At 53.9% G+C, this 23,298-nt stretch overlaps 4 protein-coding genes and 2 long non-coding RNA genes across 9 annotated transcripts; 3 read left to right on the top strand and 3 right to left on the bottom strand.

The window, feature by feature from the left end:
* Nucleotides 1-108: 108 nt before the first annotated feature.
* Nucleotides 109-5,894, top strand: AP4M1 (adaptor related protein complex 4 subunit mu 1). Of its 2 annotated transcripts, XM_053894065.1 has the most exons (15): nt 109-313; nt 416-504; nt 857-963; nt 1,043-1,139; nt 1,272-1,382; nt 1,462-1,542; nt 1,735-1,797; nt 1,907-1,973; nt 2,078-2,131; nt 2,278-2,384; nt 2,487-2,581; nt 2,858-2,902; nt 3,136-3,186; nt 3,321-3,432; nt 3,575-5,894. In XM_053894065.1, the coding sequence occupies exons 1-15, from the start codon at nt 256-258 to the stop codon at nt 3,797-3,799; spliced, it is 1,362 nt and encodes a 453-aa protein (XP_053750040.1). In that variant the 5' UTR covers nt 109-255; the 3' UTR covers nt 3,800-5,894. The 2 variants fall into 2 exon arrangements, with proteins under 2 accessions (XP_053750040.1, XP_053750041.1); XM_053894066.1 differs by lacking the exon at nt 3,136-3,186.
* LOC109251271 (uncharacterized) lies at nt 860-2,282 on the bottom strand. Its single transcript, XR_002073429.2, has 2 exons — nt 1,876-2,282; nt 860-1,572 (listed from the first exon to the last, which is right to left on the bottom strand). It is a non-coding gene; the product is annotated as an uncharacterized LOC109251271 (long non-coding RNA).
* On the bottom strand, nt 4,004-17,885 carry TAF6 (TATA-box binding protein associated factor 6). Of its 3 annotated transcripts, none has more exons than XM_019422692.2 (15): nt 17,827-17,885; nt 8,622-8,837; nt 8,433-8,519; nt 8,114-8,267; nt 7,863-7,919; nt 7,634-7,753; nt 7,260-7,405; nt 7,069-7,146; nt 6,857-6,958; nt 6,569-6,751; nt 6,229-6,303; nt 5,977-6,102; nt 5,300-5,473; nt 4,841-5,038; nt 4,004-4,569 (listed from the first exon to the last, which is right to left on the bottom strand). In XM_019422692.2, the coding sequence occupies exons 2-15, from the start codon at nt 8,775-8,777 to the stop codon at nt 4,189-4,191; spliced, it is 2,037 nt and encodes a 678-aa protein (XP_019278237.1). In that variant the 5' UTR covers nt 8,778-8,837; nt 17,827-17,885; the 3' UTR covers nt 4,004-4,188. The 3 variants fall into 3 exon arrangements, with proteins under 3 accessions (XP_019278237.1, XP_019278236.1, XP_053750036.1); XM_019422691.2 differs by lacking the exon at nt 17,827-17,885 and adding an exon at nt 12,724-12,954; XM_053894061.1 differs by lacking the exon at nt 17,827-17,885 and adding an exon at nt 12,745-12,763.
* Nucleotides 13,044-17,396, top strand: CNPY4 (canopy FGF signaling regulator 4). Its single transcript, XM_019422697.2, has 6 exons — nt 13,044-13,276; nt 15,181-15,307; nt 15,406-15,502; nt 15,737-15,859; nt 16,372-16,489; nt 16,583-17,396. Exons 1-6 carry the CDS (start codon nt 13,165-13,167, stop codon nt 16,744-16,746), a joined length of 741 nt encoding a protein of 246 aa, XP_019278242.1. The 5' UTR covers nt 13,044-13,164; the 3' UTR covers nt 16,747-17,396.
* A 72-nt stretch (nt 17,886-17,957) lies between the features above and the next one.
* MBLAC1 (metallo-beta-lactamase domain containing 1) lies at nt 17,958-19,048 on the top strand. Its single transcript, XM_019422696.2, has one exon. The coding sequence runs from the start codon at nt 18,074-18,076 to the stop codon at nt 18,824-18,826; it is 753 nt and encodes a 250-aa protein (XP_019278241.1). The 5' UTR covers nt 17,958-18,073; the 3' UTR covers nt 18,827-19,048.
* A 319-nt stretch (nt 19,049-19,367) lies between these two features.
* On the bottom strand, nt 19,368-23,265 carry LOC128774740 (uncharacterized). The gene is made up of 2 exons (XR_008419184.1): nt 22,759-23,265; nt 19,368-22,028 (listed from the first exon to the last, which is right to left on the bottom strand). It is a non-coding gene; the product is annotated as an uncharacterized LOC128774740 (long non-coding RNA).
* Between the last annotated feature and the right edge of the window lie 33 nt (nt 23,266-23,298).

Below are 23,298 nucleotides of genomic sequence, written 5' to 3'. Positions count from 1 at the left end.
AGGCTCTTTGCCCCTCCCACTCACCGCCGGCCCCAGCCTCGGCCAATCACCCGGCGAGCCTGGGCTGAGTGACAGGGAAGAGGCTCCTGCACCGGGACGGAAAGGCGGGGCGGACGGCGGTTTCCCGCGGTCTGAGGTGGCGCGGGAGGAGAATTGCTCTTAAAGGGCCAGCGTACTCTCGTCCTTTTGTTCCGGGGCCGCAGGGCGGGGCAGGCCCAACTTTCGTTGTCTCCCTGCCTACTCTCCAGAGCCGCCATGATCTCCCAGTTCTTCATTCTTTCCTCCAAAGGGGACCCGCTCATCTACAAGGATTGTATCCTTCACCTACGGGGCAGGAGGGGGGGCCCTGGGTGGGAGTGGTGCCCCGGGGCCTGACTGTATCGCTGGCTCCTTAGCTGTTCTTCCACCCGGTCAGTCCGCGGGGACAGTGGTGGTCGGGATGTGGCCGAGCTCTTCTACCGGAAGCTGACGGGACTGCCCGGAGATGAGTCCCCGGTTGTCATGGTAACCAGTGGCGGGGAGTGGGGGATGCGCCTGGCGGGCAGGGGGCGGGTGGGGAGGGCGCCTCCTTCCTCCCAGGGCTCTTTCCCTGAGAGCTTCCGCTTGGGGGGTACGTTACGCCAAATAATGTGAATTCAAGTTTATCAAGAGCTAACAATGCACCAGGCACAGGCTCCTCTCACGTCCCAATCCCCCCGCAACTCCGGGGTGGGTACTATTGGTTACCTCCCCTGACATGTCAGGAAGCTGGACCCCAGGGGGGATGCCCAGGGTTCTCAAGGCACACTGCTAGGAAGTCTCACGGGCCCTTAATCACAGCTCTCTTCCTAATGCTTCTTTCCCACCTCTGCCTCAGCACCACGATGACCGTCATTTTATTCACATCAGACACAGCGGCCTCTATTTGGTGGCCACGACTTCAGAGAACATTTCTCCCTTCAGCCTCCTAGAGCTGCTCTCCCGGTGAGGAAGGCAGGGCTGGGCACCTGGGCGCGGGGATCTGACAGGAGGGGCATATGCACACTCCGACTCGTTTTCTCAGGTTGGCCACTCTCCTGGGCGATTACTGTGGCTCCTTGGGCGAGGGGACCATCTCCCGCAACGTGGCTCTTGTCTATGAGCTCCTGGATGAAGTGCTGGTAAGGGCCAAGCATTTCCCTCACTGCACCCCATTCCTTGCAGATATGCACTGTGGGTGGGAGGCTAAGTCCATTCATTTCCACCCCTTCCCTCCACTGACCTCCCACAGGCTGTCCTTCCTCTGCCCACAGGACTATGGCTACGTGCAGACCACATCCACAGAGATGCTGAGAAACTTCATCCAGACAGAGGCTGTGGTCAGCAAGCCCTTCAGTCTCTTTGACCTCAGCAGTGTTGGCTTGGTCAGTCGAGGGAAAGAGGAGGAGGAGGGGTGGTGGGTAGTGTCAAACCTGAAGATTGCTTGCTTTGGGTGCTTTACAGTTTGGGGCTGAGACGCAGCAGAGCAAAGTGGCCCCCAGCAGTGCAGCCAGCCGCCCTGTCCTGTCCAGCCGCTCTGACCAGGTGAGATGCATCAGACCCTCTGAGTTTTTCCTGGAACACCAGAGAACGAGATCCTGGTGTTCCCAGACGTGGACAATCCCTTCCCTTCCCCATGTCCCCACCCCAGGGCCCTAGCTTCCACTGGCCTGTCCTTTCTGCCCATGCACTTTACAACACAGGTCACTCAGCCTCCAAATCCCCTCTCTTCTTCAGAGCCAAAAGAATGAAGTGTTTTTGGATGTGGTCGAGAGGCTGTCTGTACTGATAGCATCTAACGTGAGTTTGGGCCCCCAGCCCTAGAGCAGAGGATAAATGGCTTTTGGGAAATGTATGGGGTCGGGGGCGGGGTGTCACCTCGGGACATTGATCTCTCCGTTCTTCTCAGGGCTCGCTGCTGAAGGTAGACGTGCAGGGAGAGATCCGGCTCAAGAGCTTTCTTCCCAGTGGCTCTGGTGAGAAGTCTGCAGGCTTAGCCCAGAGTGGGGTTTGGAACGGACTCCTTGGTGGTATGTGAATGTTGGTATCCGGTGGCCTTTTCTGTTCTTTTCTGTGACAGAGATGCGCATTGGCCTGACAGAAGAGTTTTGTGTGGGGAAGTCAGAACTGAGAGGTGAGAAGAAAAGGGGTCCTTCTCTCCTAGGTACAGGTTGCCACCAAAAGTTTCATGGAACAGAGATGGGTTTTCCCCCAGCTACCACCTTGCTGCTCTTCTCACCCACAACCTGGGTTAGGAGAGGACACTTTCTTTCCCTCCAGGTTACGGCCCAGGAATCCGGGTGGATGAGGTCTCATTTCACAGCTCGGTGCTCCTTGAGGAGTTTGAGTCTCATCGAATCCTCCGCTTGCAGCCCCCTCAGGGCGAGGTCAGGATTGGGCTGGCCTAGCACTTTCCATCCTCCGTTGGGAAGGGAGGCAAGTTCAGGTGTGAGGAGACCAAACTGACCTCCATTCCTGTCTGGTCTCAGCTGACTGTGATGCGGTACCAACTCTCAGACGACCTCCCCTCCCCACTCCCCTTCCGGCTCTTTCCCTCTGTGCAGTGGGACCGAGGCTCAGGCAGGTAAGACCGTTTTTCTCTTCTAGAACTTTCCCGAAGTCCAAGCTAATGCACATCTGTTCCCAAAGCGCATTGTGGAGGAGGGATGGTAATAGGTACAAGTCAGAAAAAGGCACCCTCCCCCCTATGCAGACTCAGCCCTTAGTGGAGTTGGGCTGGATATCATCCCTTCTCTCTTCTGCTTGGGGGCATGACCGACCTACGCAGCAGCCCTGCATGGGGGTCCCGGGTGGGGATGGTGAGAGGCCAGTGAGTAACAGAACCATCCCTTTCACCCAGGCTCCAGGTTTACCTGAAGTTACGATGCGACCTGCCCCCGAAGAGGTACGAGTGGGGGGTTAGGCAGGCCTCGTTCAGTATCGTGGGGCAGGACACAGGGCCCAAATACCTGTTGCTTCACCGTTCGGATGCGTCCGTCAGCTTCGGAATCCCATTCAGTTAGAGACAGGAAGGCTGGGAAAGGGGGTGGGTGTAACACCTGTGCTAGTGGCGTTATTGAAGAGGGGGGACGAGTCACTGCCTTCCCGGGGCTGACTCTGTTCCTCTCTTCTTGGCAGCCAAGCTCTCAACGTCAGGCTGCACCTTCCCCTGCCGCGAGGGGTGATTAGGTTAGTGTTGCAGCCGCAGGGCCCGGGAGGTTTTGCCAGCTTCCCCAGGGTGACAGGGTGGTGGCAGGGAGGGTGGGACCAGCCTGTCCCAGGAAGGCAGGCTGAGCGCAGCGCCTGTCATCCCCAAACTTCAGCCTGTCTCAGGAGCTGAGCGGCCCTGAACAGAAGGCAGAGCTCGGGGATGGAGCCCTCCACTGGGACCTGCCTCGGGTGCAAGGCGGCTCCCAGCTGTCAGGCCTTTTCCAGGTACGAGCTGCCGACTCCCCGAGACCCTCTCTTCCAGCTGCATGTTTAGCCCCAACCACCCCTCCTCATGCACTGGACCTGAGCCCCATGCCCTCCCTCCTCTGTGCCCTCAGCACCCTTCCCTGGCCTCTGTCCCTCACAGATGGATGTTCCAGGTCTCCCTGGGCCTTCTGGCCAAGGACCCTCCACCACGGCCCCTCCGCTGGGGCTGGGCCCCGCCAGCCTCTCTTTTGAACTTCCCCGGCACACATGCTCTGGCCTCCAGGTGCGCTTCCTCAGGCTGGCGTTCAGACCCTGCGGCAATGCCAACCCCCACAAGTGGGTGCGACATCTGAGCCACAGTGATGCCTACGTCATTCGGATCTGAGGCTCCCCAGACGAGGATGCGGGCAGCAAAGGCAGTAGTCTGTGGAACCAGAGAAGGACGATACTGTCTTTTCCACCCTTCCAGACCATGGTCATGGACCTGGATGAAATGTCCTGAGTCCTGAGAGTCCAGGAGACCAGTCCTAGTTGACATATTTGACCTTCCTGTGGTACCTGACACAGGAAAGGCCGGGGTGGATCAGAATTTACAAATCAAACTTTTATTCTGAGGAACTGGCTGTACAATATCTAAAAGTAACATGGAAGAAGCAAACCATTACTTCCACCTAGCGTGTGTGTGTGTGTGTGTGTGTGTGTGTGAGAGAGAGAGAGAGAGGGAGAAAGAGAGGGAATCGGGGAGAGAAGAAGGTTGGCAGATGTGTGACAGCATTAAGGCGCAGGCTGAGGGGAGCCAGAGCCAGGGGGCTGGGAGCCGTTAGTTTTTGGAGTCCCTGGAGCTGGAGGGGGGCTATCCCCAGCTTCCTGTTTCCCCCCACAGAGGGCACTGCCCCCAAGCGGGGAGGGGGCTGAGGATGGGGCAGGAGCTGGAGAAGGATGGGAGGTGGGGCCTCCTTTGCCCTCCCCTGTAGGAGGAAGAGAGACCACGATGTACTTCTGGACGCTGCCCGGACCAGAGGGAGCAGTGCTAGGGGGTGCGGTGGTGGCAGTAGAGACCAGCTTGACGATGGGCTGCACGCTGGGGACCGTGGTGGTGACGGGAGAGGTAGTGGTGGAGCCTGAGCCAGGGGCTGAGGTGCTGAGGGACAGGACCTGGGGGGAGAAAGGAGAGGCACTGCCTGGGGGAGAATTCACCTGTTCCGGCAGAAGAGTTGATGATTCATTCACCTGCTCAGGTGCCTGTAGGCCTGAGACCCGAGCTCAGGATGAGCAGCTATGCCTTATGGCCTCCGTGAATTGCTCCTTCCTGCTCCTGTCTTTAGGCCCAGGGGGGACTGGGCTCTACTCTGGCGCCCCCCAGGGTACTTGGAGGTAACCCTGGTCGTGCTCCGCACCCTCCCCAGTCCCACCTGAGTCCCAGTACCTGTTGAGTGGATGAGGCGCTGGAGGATGAGGACATGACAATAAACTTGGTTGGAGGAGGGGAAGGCTGAGGCGGGGCAGCAGCTCGCGCAGACACCAAGGTCTGCACAGGCAGTGCAATGGAGCCAGGGACCTTCAGCAAGCCAGGGGTCCGAGGGCCAGGCTGAGGGGCCTGGGAGAGGGTCAGCGTGGGCCGGGGCTGCACAAAGAAGAGGCAGGAAGGAAATGTGAAAAGGAGGGGCACTTATTGCTGCTCCTCAGAGGGTCTCCCTTGGGTTGAAGAATCATCCACTAAGGGGACTCAGAGCCCCCAAGTCTCACTCAGAGGGCCCTGTGTTTTACAAAAGCAAGCGTGCGTCTGTGAGTCCCCCACCCTGAAGGGAACCATGGCCCTGTCCCCCCTGCTTGCCCCCTTCCCACGTGTTTCCTCACCAGACCCCTCTTCCCCCCAGTCCCTGACCTGAGTGATGGTCAGAGTGGTCCTGTTGACCTGCTGAGCCTGCAGAGCAGCCTGGGCCCGGGCCTTGACAACATGAGAGCAGAGGAGGGGCCCGAGGGACCCAAATTCTGCCCGATAGGCATCTTGATTGTCAGGTGGTAGGCGCAGCTTTGCCAGAACAGGGGCACAGTGTTTCTGCAGAGAAAGCAAAGAAAAACAAGGTAGGTGGAGGGCTGGGACACTCAGGAAGTGACAAGGAAGGGGTGAGAAAGGAAACTGCCCATTACTCCAGTGCGTTGTGTTGCAGGCCAGGCTGCTGGGCTGGCAGTGTGTGTGAGGAACCCCAGGCAGCACCAGTGTGGATGGGGAAACTTGCTGAAAACACTTGTGATTTCTAAGGGGTGGCTGGTCCACAGGGGGATGCCCTGCATGGAATGCAGCACAGTGATGGGGAAGCCTCGGGGGCGGTCCAGTCTAAGCAGGGTCACAGGCTGACAGTTAAGGTCTCTGATTTCTTACTTAACCTCTTGCCTTTGTCTCTCCATCTGCACAACAGTATTGGGCTCAGAACACATGAGGCAAATGCAATGAGTGAATAAAAGACAACAGCTGTTTACTGATTGTCGTGCCTGTGGGGGGGGGGGGGGAGTGGCGGGGGGAAGGATTGGGGGGAGGGCAGGGACAGGGGTTCTAGTCACCAGGAGGAGGCTCTGCACATGGTCAGCTCCAATGCGGTCAATGTTGCTCAGCACAGGGCCGTCCAGGACACCGCGGATCCGCTCCCCTTCCTGCTGCAGCCGTGGCAGAATCAGAGTCTTAATCACCTGTTGGAAAGGAAGGGGACAAGCCAGGGCCCTCGGGTCACCACAGGGCCTTGCAGGTGGGGCCCTTGCCCACTAGGACCCACGATGCCTCCTTTCTTGCAGTGTTCCCCGCGCCGGGGGCCTCACATCGTGTCCGAGCTCTGCCAGGCCTGCGATGGAGCCATACCGCGTAGTCCATGGAGTCTTCTCGTCCACCCAGCTCTGCAAGGGGAAGGAAGATATAATGGGGAAAGGGGCCCGAGAGGCTAATTGTTAAGGAATAAGTCTCGCGAACACACTTATGTTGTAGATTGTTACAACACTACAGATGTGGCCCAGGTGCCAGTCCCTGTCCGTCTCCCGCATCTTTCCACTGTCACTTCCTCTAGCCACGCCGAACCGCCTCTGGTGTGGGTGAAGCTCTTTGCCCTGGTCACCACCCTGGGGTGGAGATGCAAGATCGTCTACACTCCTCATTTTTGCTCACCTTGGTGAAGGTCTTGGTGATCCGGGACTGGATGTTGTTGGTGGTCGTGCTGAAATGCTTGCAGATCTGGGCCACGAGGCGGGCAGCAAAGTCCCGGAGTGCCCAGTGATTGTCCACATCTGGCCGCAGGCACAGCTGTCTGCTTACGATGCACGTCATCACAGCTGGAATCAACTCATGGACCTAAGGGAGAAGTGGCAAGTTGGCCAATTCTGAGGATGGCTTCCTGTTGGTGGCAACCAGGTGCCCCGACCCCAGGCTGAAAGGTGGGTGGGCAGGGCCGCTCACGTATTTTTCTAGATACAGCGTGGGGTTGTCCATCAGCGCCTTCACCATGCGCATCAGGTAGATGAGCAGGGCCAGGTTGTTCTGCACCACATTCACACGGACCTGCCGGAAGGGGAAGTGACAGGGCAGTGAGACCCTCCGATGAGCTCCCCCCGCTGCCTCCTCACCGCCCGGAACCTCATCCTGGGTCCTGCCCTTCTGCCTCCTCTCACCCCCTCCGAGATGAAGGTGCTGAATCGCGGCAGCATCTGATAGAGCCCTGGGTCCGTTGCAATGCTCTGCAGCGCCTCCTGCAGTGGGGAGGGAGCAAGTGACGCGGAGGGGCAGAGATGGGGAGGGATTCCTGGAACTCCAGAGAGAAGGAATGCCCCAGGTGGGGAGAAGCAGGTCGGCAGGGCCTCACCGCTCTCTTGGCCTCACAGGAGCCCACACACGCTTCAGTGATCTCCTTGTAGTACAGCTGCTGCTCCACGGACAGCTCGTGGATACTTCGGGGCTTCAGTCGCAAAGGGGCCCCCTCCAGCAGGGGTGGTGCCTTCTTCTCTTTCCCTGTGTGAATTGCCAAGACAGGTTTGAACACGAAGGCTCCAGAAGAGGCCTAGAGCCGGACAAACCTTTGCTCCCTGCCCGGTGAGACCCAGGACCTGGCTCCTCTCAGGTTTCCTGATCCTTTCCAGGGCTCTCTAGCCATGGGTGTCACCCCTTGCCCTGCCCTCAGCCACCTCACAAATCGCCATCTGGCAGGAGCACCGAGGGGCCCAGCCTAGCAATACTGACCTTTGCCGTCAGCTGGAGCAGCCCCTTGACCTTTGCCTTTCAAGGGTCCATCTTCCTCCTGGCCTGGCTTTGCTGACTTCAGGGGTTCTGTGGCCTCAGCCTTCTGCTGCTCTTTGGGAGCTGGTGGGAAAGCCGTCACAGCAGGAGTGACGAGAGTGGCAGGGGATATAAAGGAAGGAGAGGGGACATGAGATAGAGAGGGGTGGGCCTTGGGCACAGATGAGGTTACCTGGGGGTGGGTTCTCAGGTATAGCTGGCTGGCAGCCTTCAATGCTCAGCCAATGAGCTGTGAGGAAAGAAGGTGTCAAGTTGAACGGCTGGACATGGACACTAGGGAGTCACTCCATACCAGGGATGTGCTTTCCGTCCTGTCCCCACTTCCTGCAACTCCCTAGCGATCTCACACTGAGGGCTTCTTCACTTGTGAGCCTCCTCAACCCCTTTTCCTCCTCCCCACCACCCTGCGATCCCTGCCCCAACCTTTGAGGCAGACATCCAGGGGCACCCGGGGCAGAGGGGTATTGATGATGTCGCTCAGATCAACCTCCTTCTCCTCGTAGAAGTAAAGCTCCCGGCCCCCACCAGAGGCAAAACGAAAAGGAATGAACTCCTGGGCGTGGAAGCCATAGAGTGGCTGGATCAGGAGAGAGAGAGAGAGAGAGAGAGAGAAAGAGACATTGAGATGAGAAGGGAGCCCAAGGAGGCATGACTGAAGGCAAATGCAGTGTCAGGGAAGACGGGTCTCACCATCTTGCCCCCCACCAACCCTGCCAACCTCAGTCCCGCGTGTCTCAATCACCTCGACATTCTTTAGCTTCAGCGCGTAATCGATGTCACTGGTGGTTAGCTTCTGCCGCTTCCCCATGTGCATGAACTTCAAGGCATCCTGGGGGTGGGAGAACAAACATCAACTCAAGAGCCTGAGGAAGAAGGGGGCCTGGGCAGCATTCTTAACACAACGAAGGGCTGGGTGGAGCAGTTGGGGTACCTGTGCAATCTCCTTGATGCGGTAGCTGACCTCGTCTGTCAGCAGCTGGCAGGTCTCCTCCTGGATCTGAGCGATGCCCATGGACTCGGCCACCACTTTCATCGACTCCGAAGGCAGCACGGTATTGCTGAGCTTCAGCTTCTTCTCCTCAGCCATTCTGGAGCCTCTCTCTCCCTCCCCCAAAGAGTGATACCCCAGGGTGGAAAGATGGGAGACCTGGCAGGGGTATGGGGTGGGCAGAAATAAAAAATAAACGTGTCCATCTCCGTGTAATTAGTATTGGGTGTAAGAGAAGCAGGTAGTGATCTGACCCGGTTCAACAAAATGTACTGAGCTCTGATTCTGTGCCAGGTGCCATGCAAGTGAGATATACGAGAACAGACGTGTCTTCAATTTAAATCCTGGCCCTAGATTACTTAGCTGGGTTATTTGGGCAAGTTACTTACATCCTCCCAGCTTTGGGTTTCTTCCCAATGCAGGGCTTGAACTCACAGCCCTGAGATCAAGACCTGAGATGAGGGGTGCCTGGGTGGCTAGTCAGTTGAGCGTATGACTCTTGATTTCCACTCAGGTCATGATCTCTTAGTTTATGAGATTAAGCCCTGTGTCAGGCTCCATGCTGGGTGCGGAGCATGCTTAAAATTCTCTCTCCCTCTGCCTGTCCCACCTCTTTCTCTCTCTCTCAAAATGAATAAACATCAAAAAAAAGAAGAAAGAAGAAAGAAGAAGAAGAAGAAAGAAGAAGAAGAAGGAAGAAGAAGAAGGAGGAGAAGAAGAAGAAGGAGGAGAAGGGGGAGAAGGGGGAGAAGGAAGAAGGAAGAAGGAAGAAGAAAAAAGACGACCTGAGCTGAGATCAAGAGTCAGACACTTGGGGCGCCTGGGTGTCTTGGTCGGTAGTGTCTGACTCTTGATTTTGGCTCAGGTCATGACCTCATGGCTTGTGGGTTCAAGCCCTGTGTAGGGCTCTGTTCTGACAGTGTGGAGCCTGCTTGGGATTCTCTCTCTCTCCCTCTTTCAAAAAAAAAAACAAAAAAAAACAAAAAAAGAGTCAGATGCTTAACCAACTGAGCCACCCAGCACCTCAATGATCACAAACTGCCTGACAATCATACCACACCTCAGTGCACTCAGTCCCCCTCTGTCCTACATGATACAACCTCTCCTCCGCACTTTACGCCATTAGAAGAGACCCCCATAGACTCCCACTGCATCCACCAACCTAACGGCACTGGCGCCCACATCTTCTGCCTTCCTGCCTGTTACCGTAGAGAAGTCATTTGTGCCCCTTGCTAACTCCAACACTGCTTCCGTCTCCCTGCATCACCACCACATTTTCAACCTACTTGGTCGATGGTTCCCATCAGCCTCCCAAATGCACTTATTTCTCCCTTCTCAAGAAAACAAGACAGTCGTCTATCCATACACCAGACTAGTATCGAGCCTGAAAAAGGAAGGTGATTCTGACACATGCTACGACATGGGTGAACCTTGAGGACACTATGCAGAGTGAAATAAGGGAGCCAGAAAAGGGCAAACAGTGTTATGATTCCACTTTTATGAGGTTCTTAATGGAGTCAAATTCATAGACTCAGCAGAATGGGGTTGCTGTGGCTAGGGGAGGGAAGAATGGGGAGTTAGTGTATAATGACAGAGCTTCGGTTTTACAACATGAAGAGTTCTGGAGATGGATGGTGTGACAGTTGTAGAACATCATGAATGTATTTAATCCCGCTAAAGTGTACACTTGAAATGGTTTCAGATGGTGAGCTTTGTGTTATGTGTATTTCACCACAATTAAAAATTTTAAATGTTAATTTGGGGTGCCTGGGTGGTGGTTAAGCATCCAACTTTGGCTCAGGTCATGACCTCACAGTTCTCAAGTTCGAGCCCCCCATCAGGCTCTGTGCTGACAGCTCAGAGCCTGGAGCCTGCTTTGGATTCTGTGTCTCCCTCTCTTTCTGCCCCTCTCCTGCTCACGCTCTCATTCTCTCTCAAAAACAAAAACATTTTAAAAATTTTTTAAAAAAATGTTACTTTTCATTCCACTTTCTCTAGAAGAGCCCCATGTTTCGGCTCCTCCTTGCAACCAAACTCCCTGAAAGAATTATCCTGTTTCTACTTCCTTTCCTTTCTTGCACCTACTCCAATCAAGCTTTTGACCCCACCAGGTCCCTGAAACAGCTCATCAAGGTCGCCGATGACTCCACACTGTGGAATCCAAGGTCCACTCTCTGTCATCATCAGACTTGACCTGCTGGCAGCATCTAGTATAGCTAGACTACTCCCTCCTGAAGACACTCTTCACTGCACTGCACACTACCTTCTCCTGGCTTCTTCCTATCTCACTGGCCACCCTACCCCCCTCGGTTTCCTTGACAAGTTCTTCCTCTTCTCATCTTAAAAAAATACATAAATAAAACTGCCTAATGCTGGAGCGTCCTGGGCTCAGTCTTTGGTCTTCTTCTGTAGCTACACTTAATTTCTTTGGTAATGTCAACTACCCTCAATTTTCAGTATTGCTTACAGGCGGATGGCCAAATTTCTATCCCCAGCCCAGGGCGGTCTTCCTAACACCAGTGTTGCATATCAAACTGTCGACTTAAATCTCTTCTACAGCTGATCTCTCGCTCCCCACCAGGTCCAGCCTGTTTTCTTCATCTTCATGGCAATGCCATCTATCCAGGCACTCACTCTTTATGTGAGCCCTCACATCAAATCAGTTGGGTGATCCAACCTGACTCCTCCACTCCCAACGGCATGCCCAAGTCACCACCATATCTTGCCTGGCTAATTCCAATAGTCTCCTGACAAGGGCTTCCTGCCTCCACCCTTGCTCCCCACATCTCTTCCTAACACAGCAGCCAGACTGATTCTGTCAAAACATAAATCAGACTGGGTCATTTTTTTGTCAAAACACTGGAATGGCTCCACATTTACCCTATAGTAAAATCCAAAATCCTAATTATAGTCTATAAGGCCCTTCATAATTTGCCCTCACTCCAATCACATCTCTGATCTGTTTTCCTTCCTTCTTCCATCTTGATCCAGCCTCATTCTCCTCCTGCTGTTCAAACCTCACAGGCAAGCTCTTGCTTTTTGGCCTTTGCTCTTTTCCTTCTGCCTTGAATGCTCTTCCCCAGATGTTAGCTTGGCTGCCTAGTCCCATCACCCTATTTAATACCATACTCCAACCCCACTCTGCTCTTTTTTCCCCCACGGAAAAATTTAACATCTGCTAATATACACTGTATCATTTCTAATTGTTTACCACCACCACTACCTTCCCTTTGTGTTCACTGATGTATTCCAAGACCCCGGACTGGTGCCGGAGACACTGTACTCAGTAAATACTTGCTGAATAAATTAATGAAGTGTAGGGCTTAGAGATGTAGGGGCTCAGTGAATACATGGCACCACTATTCTCTTGATGAACAAGATATAGGTCCAAGTTTGGAACCTGCTCTGTGGCCAAAAGGAGAGTGGCTCGCTTGGAGTTAGCATTAGGAAGACTAAGGTCAAAGTGTTTAGGACTGACGGTGAGGTACTGATGGGGGCGTTCTGGAGGGGTGAGCACGGGGGCGAAAGAGAATTTGGTCTCCGCCTCCACTTTTAAGTCGTACGTTCATGGAAAACATTTATTCAACACATACTCTGTGCCCGGCACTGGGTAAACAAGACGCTGTCGTGTCCCAGGTCAATGGCGAACTCTTACTAATCCTTCAATACCCTCCGTACCCTCTACGAGTAAACAGCTCACGAAACACACTACGGCCTCAGGAGCCCCTCAGGTCAGTGGAGTCGGCAGGAAAGCTTCACAGAAGATGGTTAACATGAGCTAGGCTTGGGTAGTGGCTTCCCCGGCAAGGAAGCGAGTCGAAGGTCCCCAGGCAACGGGTACAGCGCGAAAGAAGGCGCTGAGAGCCCACCTCATCCCCGCAACATCCCCCAATGCAAACATACACGTACGGAGTCCCCCCGCACGGACACACAACCCACCGCCCTCCTCCCGGTTCCCACATGGGCCCTTCAAAGGGCCTAGTCCCGGGTAGCACTCAGACCCTTCCCCGCCAGCCGAACGCCCCACGCATTAAAAGTCTCTCACCGCCGCCAAAGCGCCGCTCACCCGGCGCTCGGCGCCATGTTCGCCCCGCCCCCTCCCGGGAGCAGGTCCTGGTAGAGACGGAGAGCAAGTCGCTGCCCCTTCCCCGAGCCGGAATGAGTCTCCTAGGCTCACGGCCTGAAGTGGTATAAAAAACGGGTTTCTCTGTCTACGTGTAAGGAGCACATACTCCTACTGCAATTAACTTCAGTTTATTCCTTCACTACCCGGCGGCCAGGACCCCAAGAGGCGCCACAAAACCGAGGCGGGACAGCCAGGAGCGCTATGAGGCTCCACCTCCTTTCCGGCCGGGACTGCGCGTGCGCCTCGCAAGCCAGGCTGGCTGGAAGTTCCCGCTGACACCGCCTCGAAATTTAAAGGGCCCGCTGCCTTCACGAAGTTGGTTTGAAGGCAAGGGGTTGTTGGTTTGGAGAGCACTTTGTCATGGGACCCGTGCGGTTGGGAATGTTGCTTTTCATTTTGGCTGCGTACGGCGCTTGGGTTGGGACGTCGAAGGAGGACGATGACACAGAACGTTTGCCCAGCAAATGCGAAGGTATCTGATGGGAGTAGCTAGCCCCTATTCGCATCCCTCTGCCCATCTCTTTAGTCTGGGCCGAACCAAATGGACCGTGATGGGTGGGTCACTAGATCTCTTTGAAGACCTCAGGGAGACTCTGGCTGAATTTGAAGGGGGTCAAAGGAGGGAACGTAGAGCGCTACCCCACAACTATGGCACTACAATTCCCATAGGACATCCAGAGGGAGCCCGCTTTTTCTTAGTAGCGTAGCCCCAGTGATTTGTGGGAATTGTAGTTCAGAGATCGTGCCCAGGATCGCCCACTTTACTGAGCATCTGAAGTGTGTTTCCCCCATGTCACTAAACCTAAGTCTGGGGAACCTGCAGGAGCTGGGTATGAGGCTCATACCTTTTGGCCATCCTCTGCTCCACCCTTTCAGAGACGCTCTCAAATTACAGGCCCCACGCTCTCCCGGGGCAGGTTTGGAGGTAAGGAAATAAGCCCTTGAAGCTCATAAAGGAGAGAGGAGGCCACATAAGTGGAGGAGGTTCCCTGTAGGTGTAAGGGTTTGCAGAGGATGTATACTTATGGATTTTACTGTGAACAGCATCTTATATGGCTGCACCACAGCGGTGGGGGACGTGTGCAGCTGAGAAGGGACACTTAAGAGCTGGGCCATTGAGTGCCGTGGTTTCCTAGTTTGTTGCTTTCCTGACTTTAATTTCTTCCCTGGATTCTTTTTCCCTTCACCTCACTCCACACTGAATTTCATTATCAGTATTCTGCATGACCTGGACCTAACCTCTCCTTCATTTGTGTCCCTGCTTTTCTCCCCACGCCTGTCATTTTTCTACACACAGACCTGGTCATGTCAGTCCTTGCTGTAACATCTCTGCAGGCCTCCTGCTGTGGTCGGAATACAGCCATTTTTGACAGTCTCTGTTGTATGGTCCCCACCTCTCTTACATTTCGGTACCTCAACTCCCTTCCTCAAAGTGCCCATGTTTCAGCCTCGCTGAACTTCTCACCTGTCACCGAGCCTGCCTTATCCTCTTGCACCTCTGTGCCTTAGCACACTGTTTTTCGTTTTGCCTGGAATAACCCTCCCTTCTGCATTTGGTTCTTCAAGGCCCAGTTCAGATGTCAATTCCTTTGGAAGCCTTCTTCCTTTTCTGTCACCTCCCACTATATTGTTAAGCCCGTGGAGGAAAGGAGAGTACCTGTCTCTGAGGTCCTAGCGTAGTGTCTGGAACATTTTAGGCACTTTTGTTACCTGCCCTGTGTTTAGTTTGCGTGGCACTTCTGTATAGGCCACACCCTTTTTTTGGGACCCACTTCATGCCAGGCCAGGTGCTATTTGCTGGAAGACAGTGGTGGAACATACACAACGCTCATCCTTAAGGAAATCACAAGCTGGTAGGAAGTCAACACATGACAATTTCATGAATTTTGCATTTCCTAATGAGATTAAATCTCTTGTTAACCTCTAGTGCAGGGCCCATCACAGCACACTGTCATCATTTTATTTGTCCCCAACTGCATCAGCAATGTCTTGTGGATGGGGTCATGGGTCTTATTGCTGTGTTGCTGTTGTACATACAGGAGCTCAATAAATAACTGCAGAATAAAAGCAAACACATACAGTGCTCACTATATGCCAGGCACTACCCTAGGGGCTTTATGTAGATTGATCTATTTAATCCTCACAACCCCCCTCCACAGGCGGTCCTATTATATTATTATCTCCATTTCAGAGATGAAGAAGCCAGGGCACAGTGGAATTGTCACATAGCTATTAAGTGGCTGAGTCAGTATTCTAACCATGCCAGTCTGGCTCCACAGTCTGCACTTGTAACCGTCACGTTCTGCTGCTTTTGCTCATCTACAGAATGAGTTGCTGGTATGTTTGTTTGTCTTTCACATCCTTTTGGACATCTAGTGTGTAAGCTGCTAAGCCTGGAGCTACAGGAAGAGCTCAGTCGCACTGGCCGATCTCGAGAGGTGCTGGAGCTGGGGCAGGTGCTGGACACGGGCAAGAGGAAGAGACATGTCCCTTACAGTGTTTCGTGAGTTCTTTTTGGTGCTCCCTTACCTTCCAACCCCTGAGGGAGCCCTGGGAGTGCCTACAGCATCCAAGGAGTCTTTGTTTCCCCTCTTCCCACAGAGAGACAAGGCTGGAAGAGGCCTTGGAGAATTTGTGTGAGCGGATCCTGGATTACAGTGTTCATGCTGAGCACAAGGGCTCACTGAGATATGCCAAGGTCAGACCCTTCCCTAGGGCAGCATTCCACTTTTCAGAAACAACAATGGATATCCCCTGGGACCCATCTCCCTCCAGCTCTGGAGAGTGTCACCACCCCATTGTTAGACTCCCTCATCTCACCCTCATGGAGCTCACCCCTGGGTCTCCAGTAATTGACGGTGCTGATATGGCAGAAAGGGGAAAAAAGAGGTGGGGCAGGGGGCTCGGCTGATTCTAGATTCCTATCTTTCAGGGTCAGAGTCAGACCATGGTAACACTGAAAGGTCTGGTGCAGAAGGGGGTGAAGGTGGATCTGGGGATCCCTCTGGAGCTGTGGGACGAGCCCAGCGTGGAAGTCACATTCCTCAAGAAGCAGGTAGGATGGGGTAATGCACTGCCAGGGCAAGAGAAGGGAGCCTGAGGGGAGAGCTAGATCCTAGGGAGGTCCACCTCTGAGCAGAGAGAAGGGGGCAGAGTGAGGACTCTATCATTGATTGAAGTGGGCCCAGGAGCATATCAAGGAGTAATAGTAGAGGCTAATAATATCTACTACCACTTACTGAGCACCTACTATGTGTCAGATTCAGGCTCCCATACTTTCCAGCCGCTGCCTCATTTTCCTCTCAAAGCACCCTCACACGGTAGGTACTATTACCATTTCCCATTTTATAGGCAAGAAGCCTGAGACATAGAGTTTAATAGTCTACTTGGTAGAACAGGTACTAGTAAATGTTTGATGAATGAATGAGGACCACACAGCTAGTAAGCAGAGTTTAGCCTCCTGGCTACCTGCCTCTTCAAGGTGGGGTGGGCAGAAAGGGAGTGAAGAATAGAGAGGAGGTTTCCAAAGCCCAGCAGAGCATAGTTCCTTCTGACCAATTTGATCAGTGTGAGACGATGCTGGAGGAGTTTGAAGATGTTGTGGGAGACTGGTACTTCCACCATCAGGAGCAGCCCCTACAGCATTTTCTCTGTGAAGGTCATGTGCTCCCCGCTGCTGAAACTGGTAAGTGTGTGGGGCTGGCCCCCTTCCTGCCAGACCACAACCTCCCCTCCCCCCAGGACTAATACCTACATTGTTTTCTATCACCTAACCTAGCGTGTCTACAGGAAACTTGGACTGGAAAGGAAAAGATCACAGATGGGCAAGAGAAGACAGAAGAGGAGGAGGAGCAAGATCAGGAGGAGGAGCAAGATCAGGAGGAAGAGGAAGGGATGACTCACACACCAGGGCACCCCAAGCGTGACCCAGAGGATCTTTGACCCCTGCTTTTGTTTGAGTCCTCAGGAGGGGCAGGGGTCCTGGAGAAGAACCCTCTGAAGTCTGAGCGATCCCTTCCCTGCCCCACATAAGGGTTTGTGTGTATGTGCGAGGGATCCCACCCCAAGGCTCGTAACTGTTCTCTCCTATCTGGTCTCAGGCAGGATCCTGGTGGTGCAGCATGGCATGGCTACGGGGACAAGGTGGGAGCAGTAGGTGGAAGGCCTGCCCCAACAGATCAGCCCTCTGCCTGCCATCTAGCCCCTTAACTGTCACGTGTGGGGGGGGGGGGGACAGTATTGAAGGCTTTCCCCTTTAAATATCTCTCCTACTCCCCACCCCACCCAGAGGTCAATGAAGGCATTGGAGTTCTGGGCCTTAGGAAAGTCACTTGGCCCCTGGGGGTCTGTTTTTAGACCCTTCCGAGGAAGAAGCCAGCGCGGACATTCTCTACGACCTATACACACGCTGCCTGCATCTAGGAGGCTACAAGCCAACAAATTTAACACGATGGGGACACTGTATCAGGATGGGGTGATGTTGATAAGTGGGGTAGATATTTGGTCTACTTCATATTAATTTCACCGAGGGCCCACCATGGGATTTCACAGGTGCCAAATTTTCTATATCGCTAGTAAATTTTTTAAAAATACCAGCTGGGCCTGTAGTTTCAAACAACTGACCTGCAAACAACATAGCTAGCCGATATAGCAGCGCCCACAGAATAAGCCGTTGGTGGCCGTCTGTTAGAAGCTAGTAGCGTTTTGTAATTTGCAGTTCAGGGAGACTAGCAGGGGTCCCCGGCTGATAATTACTTAGGCTAGGATCTGTGCGGCCCCTCTCGGCGCCTGCGGGAGAATACCCTGGAATTCAAAATCAGCGTGCGGGAGCGCGCGTCGGCCACCATACTCTGGGCTTACGGGAGCTCGCTGGGGACAAAATCCCTCACGCTTTTCCGAGGGCCAGTGTCCCCACGGAGAGGCAAGAATTAAGCGGTGAAACTAAGTTCAAGACAGGGAACGGCTCCGGTTAGAATGAGGGGAATAAGGATATCCTTAGGGGAGTGATGGGTGGGGACCTACCGCATAGGAGCGTGGCGACGGCCGAAGACACTGTGAGACTGGCAGGCGAGCTCACCCTAAGGGATGATTGGACGATACCATCTATGGGAGGGGGTTGGGGCGATACCACCTTAAGGGTGCGAGGGGGGGGTGGCAAAGAACTGAGACTTGGAAGGTGCCACGCGGCGGAGGCAGGCGCGTGTGGGAACCTGAAGGGACTGGACAGTCCCCCATAGCCCCACTTTCCTTCCCCAGCCGTCCTTCTGCCATGAGCGGTCTAGTGCAGACCGAGCCGCTGCTCGGGGAGCCGCCTCTGCTGGTGCGCGGCGACCCCTACTCGGTGGTGGTCCTTCTGCAGGGCTATGCGGAGCCCGAGGGGGTGGGCGATGCGGTGCGCGCCGACGGCTCCGTGACGTTGGTGCTGCCTCAGGCCTGGGGCCCGGCTTCCAGCCACCGAGAGTCCCCGCCCGAGGGCGGCGGGGCGAAGACCGCCCTGGAGGAGGCGGCCCGTGGTCCCATCCTCGTAGACACCGGGGGCCCTTGGGCCCGGGACACACTCCTGGGGGCCCTGGCGCGGCAGGGCGTGGCCCCCGGAGACGTGACTCTGGTGGTGGGCACCCATGGACACTCGGATCACATCGGGAACTTGGGGCTGTTTCCCGGGGCGGCTCTGCTGGTCTCTCACGACTTCTGCCTCCCCGGGGGCCGCTACTTCCCCCACGGGCTAGGTGAGGAGCGGCCCCTGCGGCTGGGGCCGGGGCTCGAGGTGTGGGCCACGCCGGGCCATGGGGGCCAGCGGGACGTGAGCGTAGTGGTGGCGGGCACGGTCTTGGGCACCGTGGTGGTGGCGGGCGATGTGTTTGAACGCAGTGGAGACGAAGACTCGTGGCAAGCGCTGAGCGAAGACCCCGTGGCCCAGGAGCGGAGCCGGAAGAGGGTCCTAGGCACAGCGGACGTGGTTGTGCCTGGTCACGGAGCCCCCTTTAGGGTGGTCAGGGAAGCCCCTCAACCACCAAACTGACGTCCAGGAGAACAGAGGACCCAGTCGACTGAGTCGGAGGAATCAGGGGTGATGGCTTCCAGCTGTCGCAAGAAGCTGGTTTTCCAGCAAGGACAGTCACCGATATCACTGCAACCAAACTAGGACCAAGCACTGACTCAGCCGTGTGCCACCTCTTTGGGCCTCCGTAAAATGGGACAATGTTCTTGGGAGAGTCGTCCAAAATAAAAATAGAAAACTGTATGGAAAATCGTGCGGCCCTCATGTAAATGTGAATCATTAATAATGACAATCCTGAAATTTGGTAGTTAGCAGCTGCAGCAGGGGGACACTTTGGCCAATTGCTTATTTCTCATAAGATAGAGATTTGCTGTGAAGGTGCAGGGCATATAAGTAACACCTTAGTCATGTGATTATCATCCATCTGTTCAAGGAATATTTAACAACCTGAAAGGTTTCAAACACTGCCCTAGGTCATGGCGATGCAACAGTGAGCAAGCTAGACAAACTCCCTGTCCCTTATGGAGATTACATTCTAGAGACAAAGACAAGTAAACAACAATAATAGTAAACCAAATAATTACAGATTGTGAATAGTGACATGAAAGAAAAGGAGGGCAAAGGGGATGGAGTGCCAAGATGGGAAGATGGCCTCTTTTATTTAAGGTCGTCAGGAAGAGCCCCTGAGGAGATGATGTTTGATCAGGGAACCAAATGAGAAGAAAGCCAACCATATGAGGATCTGGCAGTTGTGCATTCCAGGCACAGGAACAGCAGGTATAAAGGTCCTGAGGCAGGACAGCTTGACCTGCTTGAGTAGCAAGACTATGGGGTTAGAATGTAGAGTGCCAAGGAAGAGTGGCAACAAATGAGGACACAGAATTAGGCCAGGCCATCATGGACCATGGTTAAGGGTTTGGATTTATACTGAGAGAGAAGCCTTTGGCTTTTGAGCAGGCTAATGACTTGGCCTCGTTTATGTTTTAAAGTAACTACTCTTGTTCTACTAGTTCTAAAGTTCTACTCTGAGTGGAGAAGCGGTCAGAGTAGGGCAAGAATAGAATCAGCTGGACTGGTTAGGAAACTACTGCAGTCTTTCAGGCAAGAGAAGTTAGTGGCACCTGCTCTTCTCCCAGAAATGCTGTTCTGGCTGTGGCCCTCTTTACAGCTGTGCCCCAGGCCCTCCATCCACACAGTGTCAGAGCCCACAGAAACACTCGGGGTGGGGCAGATGAAGGAGAGGAGCAAGTCTACCTTGTTGTGGATGATGAGACACCCTGGGTGGATGCTGTGGCCGCAGGGCCAGACTGAGGGTTATTTTCCAGGCATCCACAAAGACCAGGTGGAGGTCACCAAAGGCAGCTCAGAGGAGCTGGTTAACCTAGAGGGTGAACCAGTACCTGCCATACATAGACTCGTAGTTGGTGTTGACCAGTTTGATGACCACAAGAGTGCACAGTTCCCAGGCCAACGGTGCAGCCACAGCCGCCCAGATCCCTGCCAGTCATCAGATAAAGATAAATGAAGTGAAGGTGGCGATGTGGGCACCCAGCGTCAGAACTATCATGGTGTGGGGGCCCCTGGCCAGGTTCCCCACCTTCTGGGCCACAGAGTGCGGGGAGGCCACTGGTGTGCGGAGGGAGTGTAGGGGCCAGCTGTGTGCTCACCAATGCAGCACTGTGCCCTGAGTGATCTCCATGGCCCCCTCTGATATGTGGAGTGTAGATCCAATAGCTTCAGGGCTATGAGGGGGATGAAAAGGAGGGGATGGGGGTTATAGAGAACTATGCACTTTCAACTTGTACAAATAAAAATTCCAATCCCGACTTACTTTCCATAACATGGTACTCTTGCCCATGATTCTGGTTTGGTCATCTAGAGCCAACACATCTCTTTGGCCACACTGACTGTCTCCACAATGGACAGGTCACCTAAGCTAGTCCAGGCTTGGTCATCTTAGGGGTTTTGCTGGAGCTAGTGGAAAAGAAAAGTCGAGTTCTTTCCTGAAAGACTGACATGGGAGATGTATGGAAGTGTTGAATCACTATATTTACATACATCACTATATGAAGTGATGCTACACTGAAGCTAATGCTACACTGTATGTTCACTAACTGGAATTTAAACAAAAACTTAAAAAACAAAAAACAAAAACACCACACTGACCTGAGAGGATACGTCATTTGCCACCCCGTGGGAAGAGCCCATGGCGCTGGGGCCAAGTGGAGGCTGAGAATGAAGCTGAACTATAGGGGGCAGAAATGAGCAGTTATGAGAAATAGACCCTGGGCAGATATCTGAGTGCTGAATTCAAGCCAGATCCTCTGCTGAACTCTTGAGTCACCAGGGCTAATCAACCCCTTTGCTGCCTGAAAGGCTTTGACTGTGTTTTCAGTCACAACAAGAGGAGTCCTGGGTGGATACAAACACAGGTGGAAATGACCCATTAGAGAGGCCTCGGAAATGGTGGGAAAGCAGCATTCGAGGTGGGGCCCAGAGTGACTGTACTCTTAGAAGTTTCTTTTAGCTTCCTTCTTGTGTAAATTCTTAGGAAAACTTGACCCATATGATTAGATACTTGTATTTGCAAATATTCAGTGGCTCCACATCGCAAACTTTCTCGTCCAGTCATCTCTGAGACAAACTTTCCCCGCTCCAGTTTGGCAGGACTGCCTGCAGTCCTTCTCTCCTGCAGGCCTTTGATCCTGCTCTATTCCTGCCGGCCTCCCTCTGTTCTGTACCATCCATCGATCCAGGCTCAACTCAGCTCATCCACAGAAAAACCTCCCCTGATTTTTCCAGCTCTTCTTTAAACTCTTGCAGGGCACTCTCTGTATTATTCACTTAACATTAGATATACCCAGTGTTGATAATTTTTTCTGGAAATGTCCTCCTCTCCTCATTGTGCCCTTTGAGAGCAGAAACTGAGGAAAAAACAAAAAAACAAAAAAACTTCTCTGAATGCTCCCGAGCTTGTGTTATGTCTACAAATGCCATGTAATAGACACATGCTGTTTTTCTCAGCTCTGACTCCTTGCCCAGGACTTCAGGGTCTGTCTCTGCCCATTCTCTGGAGAAGTTCCAGTATCCTGTGCACTCTGCGAACAAAGGGGTGCCACTCAGAGCCCTCCTGTTCACCTCTTCCTATATGAAGCTCCAGGTGTCTTGCCAGAGGGCTCTGGGGCTGGGATCCCAGGGTGGTATGGGAGTTGATGGATCAAAGCTGTAGGAGGGAGAAAAACATAACAAGCTAAATAACGGGAAGCTCCCCAAAGCAAGGCTGCAGGAACCAGCCCGTCTGAGGACAAATAAGCCAGGATGCAGCCAAAGGGCCCGCCCCCACCAGCCCATCTTGGGGCCTGTCCCATGGTGGGGAAAGAAGGCTCAAAGTGTCCTCAGGAGGCTGGAAGCGTCCCCCATGACGATGAAGCCTCCAGTGACCTGGACCTGGAGCAACTCCTGGAAGATGTTGGAGAAGAGCCGGAGCAGCTGGAGGAGCCACAGTGTGGAGATGACCCTGGGGAGTTCACCACGACCTTCTTTGAGGAATAGCTGTGTGCTCCTGCCTCACCCGCTTCCACAGGAGCAGCAGAGAGAGCCCCTCAGAGGGTCCCTGAGAAGCTACTAAGTCTGGGGTTTGTTCCTCGGCTACAGGTCAATTGGCTAAAGTCACGGCTCTGCAGTTTATGTGTTAATAAAACAGGTTACCGGCTTAAGTGGTTCCATTCGTCTCTAACCACATGCTTACCCTGGCTTCTCTCCCTGCCCCCCCCCACCCCCCCGCCCCGGTCCCTGTGGCATGTCCCTTTTTCTGGTGGGAGGCCGGCACAGTACAGGGATCTGGGAAGGCAGTGAGACCCAAGTCCTGGGAGGAGGCTGTCGAGAAGGGCAGGTCTGGGTTCAGACCTGGCTCAGCCACTTACTAGGTGTGTGGCCTTGAGAAAAGCATTAACCATTCTGGGTCTTCTCTTCACGCCTCCGGTGAGTGCATCCAGGACTGTATAAGGTTGTTGGTGATGCTTACATGAGTGATGCACTTAACGCGGTACATGTTATGGTAGCAGAAGTAGAATGGTTAGATAAGGGGGCAGAGTCTGGGCTCTGGGCTGGCTGCCAGTGTTTGGGGTCCCCCGCCTGGCCTGAAGGCGGTCACTGAACACCAGCACTGGAGGAGGGATCTCGGATGTGAGCTACTTTTACAGCTCATTTTTGGCGAGAAGGAAAAGACAGAAGATGCCATCAGTTTCTCCTTAGGTGCCTTCAGGCAAATCCTACTAGTACTTTTATTTTTGTGGGCAAGGGCTGGGACGTTGAAGAGGGAATGGAAGCAGATGGCTCTGTTTCTCTCTGGTCCTTGGTGGCCTTCCACACCCACTGGCTTTTGTCTGTGTCTGGCCAGGGTTATTACTAGAAGCTGTGACCTTCTGTGCAGCTTAGTCTCAGGGAGTCCCCATTCAGTCCTGCTCACTGGGCCTTTACGATAGAATACAGGG

The sequence above is a fragment of the Panthera pardus genome, unplaced genomic scaffold (assembly GCF_024362965.1).
Source record: "Panthera pardus isolate Hobbes unplaced genomic scaffold, ASM2436296v1 HiC_scaffold_4, whole genome shotgun sequence".
NCBI classification, from domain to species: domain Eukaryota; kingdom Metazoa; phylum Chordata; class Mammalia; order Carnivora; family Felidae; genus Panthera; species Panthera pardus.
This window is presented reverse-complemented; position numbering and strand designations above follow the sequence as displayed.